The 10,083-nt window shown below is 41.4% G+C and overlaps 1 protein-coding gene across 8 annotated transcripts in view; it reads left to right on the top strand.

Moving 5' to 3' along the window:
• The first annotated feature begins 1,758 nt into the window (after positions 1-1,758).
• The window catches only part of col11a2 (collagen, type XI, alpha 2), a 49,784-nt gene continuing 41,459 nt past the window's right edge, over positions 1,759-10,083 (top strand). For all 8 annotated transcript variants that reach the window (XM_044334972.1, XM_044334971.1, XM_044334970.1 and 5 more), the window contains exon 1: positions 1,759-2,258. In XM_044334972.1, coding sequence (XP_044190907.1) covers positions 2,141-2,258 — 118 coding nt within the window. In that variant the 5' untranslated portion in view covers positions 1,759-2,140. The remainder of the gene's footprint in view (positions 2,259-10,083) is intronic.

The following is a 10,083-nucleotide window of genomic DNA, read 5'->3' as shown; positions in this document are numbered from 1 at the left end:
GAAAACAAAATATTATGTATTATATTCTATACAAGACCACCAAAGCTTATGCTTTTGGCCAGCTGTATAACCTAATCTATTTGATCATCATAAAACATGGTTTGTTAGATATCGTGTCCTTGTAAATAAATGATTTTGGCTGTACTCAGTTCATGCCGTCAGTCCACAACTACTGGATGGATCTCCATTGAATTTGGTGCAGACTTTCATCGTCCCCAGAGGATGAACCCCACTAACTTTAGTGATCCTCTGACTTTTTCTGCAGCACCACTGTGAGGTTGACAGCAGCACCATCATCAGGTAAAAATTTCAATGTTCCCAATACTTTGGTTTATGACCAAAGAGAGCAGAGCTGATGGCATTCCCGTCAACCTCATCTGTACTTTGTGTTTATTCCTAATTAACAAATGTTAACATTCTAACATGTTAAACTAAGATGGTGAACATAGAAAACATTATACTTAAGTACTGTGAGTATGAGAAGACAATGAAGTAGAAGCACTGCTGGGTCTTTGTGGTCGTCGCATACAAGTGCTCTTTGAATACTTCATGTATACTGTGCTTATTCCATCTTGTGAAGGGCTCATTACATGGGTGTATATATGGTCTCAGTCAAAAATGTAAAATGCAAGTCTCCTTCAAAACGATCCAAGGCACACTGTAGGGTTTGTGCAACATTGAAATGGCTTTATTTTACATGGCAATATGTATTTAAAATGACCAACGCATTGCAACCCACATAGGTCTTTATCATTGTCAGCAGTAGCTTCATTGTGAGTATGTTGGCATGTTAACATTAACTTTAAGCTCAAAGCACCATAATGTCTTTAAGTACAAACTCACAGAGCTGTTAGTGTGGCTGTAGACTTTTAGTCTTGTTAATTTAAGCATGATTGTCCCTTTAAACATAATGAACTGTCAGGTGAAAACATTGTATCTCCAAAATGCAAAACTTTTGTAGACAAAGAAAGAGACAGCTGATGATGGCAGGCACAAGTTCATTACACACTACACTGATTCACAAATAATTATTACTCATCTCTCTGTCTCCCTCTTTCTGCCCACCTGGGCTGAAGCTGCAAAACAAGGCCACGTGGGGCTAACCAATCAGCACGAGAGGAGGGCTCCAAGGATCTAGCTAAAAGGGCGTGGTGAATAGCGCGGACAGAAGCCTGATTGGCTGGCCGGACGCTCACTCTCCTCTGCTGCCCAGCGCGGTGCGCTGTCCTGCTGTCTGATCTACCGTTTACCTGGACAATCCATCATAAAACCAACCTTTTTGAGCCACAGGTACGAAGACAAGAGAGAGGGAAGTGAAAAAGTTGAAGAGAAATACTCTGTTGGCCGTTTTCAGTGAATCGGGATTGTTGAGAGAGAATCAGAGACAAACAGTGACTGCGTGTCCTACACGCAACATTAAGCCACTTGCTCACAGTTGAAAAGAAAGACGCAATTGTTGTGTGTGTGTGTGTGTGTGTGTGTGTGTGTGTGTGTGTGTGTGTGTGTGTGTGTGTGTGTGTGTGTGAGTGAGTGAGTGTGAGTGTGAGGTGAAATATTTGTGTAGGCCTATCATTAAAAAAGTTCAGCTTCCACTCAGGCGCTCCTCCGTACACGTAGATAGACGTGCGCCAAGCGCGCAATTACGCACGCCCTCTCTCTCTCCCTCTCCCCCTTAGCCATTCACTCGTTCACCCTCTCTCTCCCCACACACACATACACACACGCTCTCACTCTTCGTTTGGAGAAAGTAAAGAAGGGGAGAGGGAAAGAGAGAGAAGGGAGAGAGAGCGTGATTCCAGGTCTCTCTCTGCTGCTCTCTCCACTTTGGGTACTTGTACCCAGTCTGACTCAATGGGGCTTTAGCACTAAGGGGTTAAACGTTAAAATAAAAGATATTTATTCACCCCAAACCCCTTTTAGTGTTTAGGTTTTGTGCATTAACATAGACAGACATAGGTAACTCATCAAGGAAAGTCTCCGGGAGAGAGGTAGAGACGTCTCCAGAGGCGTGCCTTTTTTGTCTGTTGCCTCGCAGAAGGTTCAGTCGGGTCCCTCTCGTCGGCTGGCTTTCTGTGAGAGGATAACTTCCACCTTATCCTGCATTTACAGCTCAACCAGGCCGGCAAACTACTGCAACACTATGGATATTGGAGATTGTCCCTTACGGAGGAAACGGAGACCATGGCGCATGGACTTCTCATCCTTCGCCTTGGTAGCCGTGGCGCTCGCCGTGTGCCAAACGACCGTGGTTCGGGCAGGTAAGACATTTTGTCTTATAAATGGTTGTGATGTTTTTGGCCACCTTTAGTGTTTTCCTGTTTAAAACGTCTCCATGTTTCTTCGCTGTTTAACGTGTGTATTAAACATACACTTCATCTGTTATAGGACACTTGCACCTGACATGCTTCTTTACATTTTCCCCAGAAAATAGGGTCAGCAGTTCCCCACCAACTGTCATCCCTTCGTATTCAAATCTGTTTTATTTGTTATGGTGATTTCTGCATATTTGTACGTTTATCTCTAGTTTCTGCACTGCGTCAGACTCATCTTCCCAAAGCATCCCTGGACTACTTGTGTTGTCTACATGGCTCCGAAAGGCTTGAACAAAGCTACCGATCATTAATCAAAAATAAGTCGGGAAATCTGAGGCAGTGATGCTGAGGAAATACGTGTGTCCGATAATGGACCTAGGAGATTTAGGGAATTTTCAGCGCTGTGTCAGTAAATGTCTATCCCCTCAAATACAAACGCAGAAAATAACGACACCAATACTGTTAACCTGTGTGATATTTGTTACTATTTGGAAAAAAAAGTTATCAGGGAAATCTCGTCAGCCTTAACACACTTTGTCCGATAATGGATGTTACGCACATAAACCAGAGGAAGCTGAGAGGTTACAGAAGCTTTACAATCACTTTCTGTTCCAGGAAAACACACAGACGCGTTATTATGTTTCGAATAAAAGTTTGCCTTTTCGGACTTAGTCTTCCTCTCTCAGTGCCTGCACCCTGCTGACAGGTGTCACCTCACCAAATGTTGCGATTATCCGCTGAGCTCAACTATTTCAGCCATAATTTTTTACTAACTTTCCTGACATTTTCCTTTCCAATTTATCCTCCTATTAACTAAATTTCACTATTAAGAATCTCGTTCATTTTTGACATGATGGTGCTGATTTTACGCGCTCCAGCAGCCCCCCCATCCGGAGGGGGCCATGGGATAGGACGGTGCGTAGAGCTGCTTCAGTCGCTTTTTGAGAAGATTTGCGAGCTAATAATCCCACTTAGGAAATGTGTTGGTTTTTTTATTATTATTATTATTTCTCGGAACTGAATGTTGGCCTGTGAGTAAACTGATCTGCGCACATAGAGGCTGCAGCAGGGACTGTGGGAAGTTGGCTCGGTGTTTACCAGTTCAGCCTGTGCACCAGTCCATCCATCACTGCCTCCAGGGAGGGATTTCTGCATCTAGTTTGCAGGATGTGACAAGACGTCTGTGGAAAGTTGATTTTGCGTTTTTTCCCTCTGTGAAGAACGAAAGATTATATTTATAATAGTTTTATGACGATGATATTAACAATAAGAAGACTAGTAAAGATGTTACATAATACTGACACCTTTTAAGCCCAGAGGATTTGTTAACTTTCTTCCAGTTGGTAATTCTTAGTAACCTGTATGTATGTTTTTGTAAAGTTTAGTTCCCCTTCACCTCTCCGCATCAGTTATCCATCATAAAGGAATGATCTGTATGTGCTGCAGTTCCCTGACGGACCGCTAGTTGCAGTGAGTTATTTTTAACACAGAGAATCCATTGATTCACCTGAGTCCAGATCAGTTCACATCTTGATTGAGGACGTTTGATGCGGAATGGTACTGCGTGGAAAGAAATAAAATGAAAGAAAAAAGCATTTCAAAAAATTCTGGAGGCACGAAATTATTACCTTTAGTACCTGTTATATGTTGTTTAAATTCTGAACTTGAGATTTTAGTTGAACCATAGTGGATCTGAAGCTGGTTGGAAAATATTTTTTATCTTTTGGCTATTTTTTTTTTTTAATCGTTACACAACTTGTCAGAAGTAGAAGCGAAGTTTGGCTGCTTTGGCTGAGACGCATCATGCAGATTTTGTACAGAAACTCCAAACAGGTTTAGTTTACACAAACCTTTGGAGAAATAAATTTACTTTAGCACTTTCACTGGACAGACGGATCAATGCCTCTTTATTCTTCGTTTGGACAGTTGCTGCAGCTTACGGACCAAGGGGGCTTTTGTAACATAAATTGCCCTCCTTCAGTGTATTCTTTGGCCCCGTTTCCAATTTCAGATTGCGAGAGGCGATTGCACCTTCCCGTCGTCTCCCGTGTGTATTTTGGAGGCGGAAGCCTGAGACATTTTTGCTTTTTATGAATAGGTTATTATGCGGCGGAGCAGCTCGGTCGCAGAGGTTTGCGAGTGAAAGCGTTTAGTGTCTCCGTGTCTATGTGCGCTTTGTACAGTTGTGTTTGTGTATATGCGTCTGTAGGCTATGGATGTTTTTTCTCAGTTCAGGGTGTGGAAATGTAAGCCACATCTATGTGAATGTGCCTCTGTGTGCAACACCTCGACCAGGCTGCGTTTCTCATCTTAAACGATGCTTATAGAAGCGCTGTGTGGAAGAAAGTTATTTTTTGATGATCAGACGCTGTGATAATGTCTGAGTGACGAAGATAAGACACTCCCTTTACCTGTAAGCGCGTGCCCGGTCCCTTGCGTGCGTGTGCACACGAGCGTTCCTGCACGCGCACAATGCATGGCACGCCAGTAGTTGGCCAGACGCGTTGGACCATTGCGTGCACGTATCTGTGCGCGTCCCTGTGCGCACAGTGTGGTGCAGCAGCAGATGTTAGTGTAAACTATAACAGCGCCCCACCCAGGCTGTGAAAGACGGATTTAGAGAAGAAAGTGGTCAGATTCTTTCATGTTTATTCTCTCTTCCCTGGGAGAATGGAGACTTGGAAAAGACCAGGAGGAGGAGGAGGAGGAGGGATGGATGAGGCGCAGCCATCACCCAGAATGCAGTGGGCCTAGAAAGGCATGAAAGCCGGGTTTTGTTCAAAGGTGGAGAAAATCGGAGGGCAATATTTTCTTGACATGGATGTTCCTCAGCCTCATTTCAAAGCAGAGCACTCCTCAAAGGGAAGTCTGTCTCAGTTTGGCTAAACATAACATAACCCTGCGCTCTCGCTCTCTCTCTCTCTCTCTCTCTGCTGGTGAATAGAGCTACTATATGTGGTGGCAGCGCAGAGTTTTGACAGTTCATTCCTGTGACTGTATGGAAGTGTGTGGTATTTCAGGCTTCTGTTGGACACATGTGACTCACTCTGGCAGCTTTAACCTCGTCCCTTTCATTTTGCTCTGTCTTGTCGTCATTCTCATATGGGCCCTGGTGGTTCTGGTAATCCACATCCATCCTCTCTCCTCCTTTCTTTTTAATATTCATACTTTTGCATAGATATTAGACGCTCCAGGATAATGTGTCCAGTTAATCTTGGTAGATCCCCGACAGATGTCAGCACTGCACCCAGGGCCATCACCAAAGTTAGGATTTCAGTAGTCTGTCATCTCACCCAGAGCATCATCTAATTATTAGGTTGATAGGAGTTGGTAGATGACCAACCAACAAGCCACAAAATTAGATGTAATTTGTTTAAAAATACCTTGTGTATCACCAAACTTACAGATGTCCTAAGTGTTTTGAGTCTTTTTGCCCTGAGTTTAGCCTCCCAGGCAGACCTCAATCTCATTCTGTATTGAACTTCCACCTCCTTCTCCATGACTAACAGACCTCAGCCAGAACTCAACCCTAGACTTAACAATGTATAATGAAAGATTGCAATATTGGTTTTAGAACATAATCCTGTGCTGGCTGGGAGGCCTAGTTCAGAGCAAAATATTCCTGTTACTCAAAGTTATTGCCTGTTAGTTTTTAATCTTCACCAGTTTACAGACTATCAACAAATTGGACAGCTGCACACTGACATAGTTACCATGTCAGTTTAAGGCTCAGTATACTAATGATTTCATTATAGATTATTTTGGATGAGAACGTAGATTACTTACATTAGTGTTCATATTTGACACACTTCTCTGTATAACTCTGTAAATCTCTCACAAAAAAGCTGAAGCCTTGAAAAAGCAACTACTCAGGACTGTCAAGTGGCTCAGCCCTCCTTCTGCAAAATGATATTGTACGGTATGCACAGGCAGATAAGGCCCAGACTGTCGTTGTTCTTGACTAAAACACAGAAAAGTCAGTGCTGAGATAAACATGCAACACTTCTGACGCCTCTAAATGTGAGTGATGTACCGAAGGACCTCAGTTCTAAACCGTGACAACCCCTCAAACTGTGAACTCATAAAATCCTCTCAGACAAAATCGCATTAACACAGCAGACGTAAGGGAACAGAATGAATAGAAGATTCCTTCATCCTCAGTTTCATAGGTGATGATTTAGTGGTTTGTGTGTGTGTAGATAGTTAGGCGTTATTCCTCAGAGGTTTTCTGTTTTAGCAGATGATGTACAAGGAAAGCAGGAGAGCGTGCCAGCTTTATAATGACAGACTATAGGATGCTATTCCTAGTCACTGTTATTTTGCTGCTTCTAGGAAGTCAGTGAAGGAGGGCGTGGAGAGACCAGCTGTGTGCTTTTTCATATAATGTTAATGTACATCTTTTTTTCCAGACATCTATACAGTTTATCCAATTTGAAAATAGTTTTAAATGTTGGTTTTAGCTGTTTGTGTATTTAGACTTGAGTGGAAAGTGTTTGTTTCTGGTATGTTAGAAGATATGACTAGAAAGCCTATTTTATATCATCTTTCCTGCAGTTTAACTATTTGCACTATCCTAACGCAGTAAACCAAAATGATCTGATAATATAATGAGGATACAGCCTTCCTTCATTCATTGTCACACCAGTTTCTTTCCCAGCATGCATTGGGAGCAAGTCAGGGAAACATCCTGGATAGAGTACACATATAGATAAACAGGTTAAAATAAATAGCAATGATTATTTTCTAACACACCTTCATAGAGAAACTATGTAGAGGAAACAACCCAATCATTGCATCCTGTAATATAAGGAATACTAATTTTAATAACCAAATACAACAGGAACAAAAACCGATGCACAAGTTAAATACAACAGGATTTGTACTATTCACTGTGTATGAAATTTACATAGTTTCCAGACATTTGATTTTCTTCCACTGTCTGCAAATAATTAGGGTTTTTAATTAGCTGAAAGTATGAAATGTTCCAGTCCTGAGGGAGACTCGCAGTGCATCTTAGGGATCCCAGACGCAGCACATCACAACCTCTGCAGCTTTATCTATCTTTATCTATCCATGCAGTTAAATTACACCTATAAGGATCCCCAGAATGCAGTGGGGATTTCTGATGTGGGGATTTCCACGCTGAAAAGGTGTCGACATAAACAGTGATGATGATAGTTTATTATGCAGCGCTGGCCCGCTGCTGTTCTCTTTATTTTAAGTCTGACTTGTCACCTCTGACTAGACTCTGGGATAAACGTAGGTATTCTGATGCCGCTGTTAGTGAGGATGTGTGATTCAATATAAATATGTAAGTTTATCTTGTAGGATGAGAGCAGTAGGTTTGGGAAATAGTGAGTGTATGATTTTCATCAACATCTTTACAGTAATCTTATCTTTAAAAGACCAAAGTGTCTTTTTGCATGTTTCAAACAATTATCTATAATCTGCATTAGCATTTACCAGTCACCGTAGAGCAGATTATATTTCTTTTTTGCACAGTTTTGCTGTGAAAATGATCCAGTTAAGACATGCAGAATATCAACTATTGGCAGCTTTGAACCAATTATATTGTCAGCAGTGACTCTTCTGTTCAGTCTCAGAGGTGAAACAGTTCAGTGTAACAGATGCTTTTCCTTTTAAAGTAACATATGGAGACTGTGTTTTTGGACTTTCAGGTTTTCTAAGTTGAATGCAGTCAGAGCTGAGCTGTGAAAATTCAGCACAGACATGTCAGTGGTCTGGTTTCTAATTTGTGCCCTTGCTCACTGTCTGTCCCATATGATAGTATATTATAAGGAACCACTGACTGTCTCCTGGTCAGGGTCCCGTTGTCCCGTTCAGGCCTTGTGGTGTCAGTATCCACCCTCAGCTCCAAACTGAGACTGTGGCCTCGGGCCCTGAAACCGCACGTGGCTCCAGTAAGATACACGTTGGCAACATCAGTGCAGCACACACAGACAGGCACAGACCACATAATGGTACACAGGGGACAGTAGAGGACTTGGGCACATGCTGGCAGCAGCTCTTCTGTGGAAGGGAGTGATATGCATGAAACCACAGAAAGCTACAACACACTAAATGATGGCGCTGGTCTGTAGTGACGGATAAACCACATGGACTGTGAGATTCATAATACTCTAAATTTAGAAGTGATAGAAGCAAGTGTAAGAAACTATAAAAAGAGGAGAATGAGCTTCAGTAGCAAGGAAAAGAAACACTCTTAATGTGTCAGAGATTATTGATGTCATACTATGATTGTTTATAAAAGTGTGTAACTCACATTTAGTAAGAGAAAAAATTTAAAAAGACAAAAAGTTACCTTCCACTGCAGGGATTCAGGTTATTCATTAAGATATAATCAATGTCACTTAAGTATTTGTTACCACTCTTGGACACTTTTTGGTGTTTATATGCCAGGTGTATTAGTAACAGACATTTCACATTGAGACAAATAATTTTCCAGTTCTCCTTTAGTCTTGTGTCCTTGCTAAACATTTCCCAGTCCATTAAAACCAACTGATAGACATTCAACGGAAACTTTGGACTTCTTCAATGGTTGTAAAGTTAACTGTTCCTGCATAAAGCACACCTGTAACCTGCATGTCAAACTGCTGTGTGTGAGGGAACAACAGTGATGTTATATTCTATTAAAAATGTGTGTTTGACAGTTTTTCTAGCCAGCCTCTCTAAGTCTCTTCTGTCTTTAAAGCGTCACCATGTTCCAAGTCGAGGTCTAAAGACAATACATGAATTGTTCTTTGATTATTTTACTAAGTTTGTAAGATTTGGATTGGATATCTCCTCTCTGTGTTCTTTTGTTTGGTAAGAGATCAGTGCCAGTGTCAGTTTCTGTTTGAATTGCAAAAAGTTTTAATTGAATTTGACAACACATGATGTTTGATGTGATTCTGACTTTCAGTTGTACTTTTAAATTCACGTCACGCTGCTGAAACGCGGTCTCTTAGCTGCTGCTGCCCTCCGGGCTCTGAATGGTTTCCCTCCTGAACTGTTTCAACTTTTATCTAAATCTATCTTACAACTTGCTGTCGAGTTTTCTTGTGTAATCAGAGGAATTCGGTGAAACATTTGTGAGGATTTATTGACATTTATGTGACACAAAGGATAGTTTTGTATCAGTCTTTTGCCCTCTTTGGCAGCCAGTCACGCACTGCCACACTGTGTAACATCTACATGATAATTAACACCACACTGACAGACCGAATCCTTATTTTATATCATATAAATAATCTGAATTCTAATAACCTCTTTTTTACAGCGTGGCTACACATAATGGATTTTATGTCTGTGTACAGTAGACATTATAAATAAATTATAACTATAGAGCACCATATTGTAAATTATAACCTGCAGTCAGAGTTTAGCCCATCAACTAGCCATCATGGTCAGCGGTGTGGATGGAGCGGCGGCGGGTGATTGAGGAGCAACTGGAGTTTAGTTTCATGGTTTTCAATGTTGAAATTATGTTTATATTTAACTGTTAAGTTGTAAGTTATGATACTTATTGGAGATCTTATGATCATATTTTTTTCCCGAAAAAACCTGCCATCTTTGTGTATTCTTAGAAATGCAAGGAGACTGAAATATTGAGGCAGTAAATTAGCGTACAGATGGATTTGTGTGTGTGTGTGTGTGTGTGTGTGTGTGTGTGTGTGTGTGTGTGTGTGTGTGTGTGTGTGTGTGTGTGTGTGTGTTTGTTTATCTGTGGTCAGCTTTGCGAGTCCTTTTCACTCTGTGTCTCTAACAATGT

This window comes from Thunnus albacares, chromosome 19, assembly GCF_914725855.1.
Source record: "Thunnus albacares chromosome 19, fThuAlb1.1, whole genome shotgun sequence".
NCBI lineage: Eukaryota > Metazoa > Chordata > Actinopteri > Scombriformes > Scombridae > Thunnus > Thunnus albacares.
Note: the sequence above shows the minus strand (reverse complement) of the source record. Positions and strands in the feature narration are given on the sequence as shown.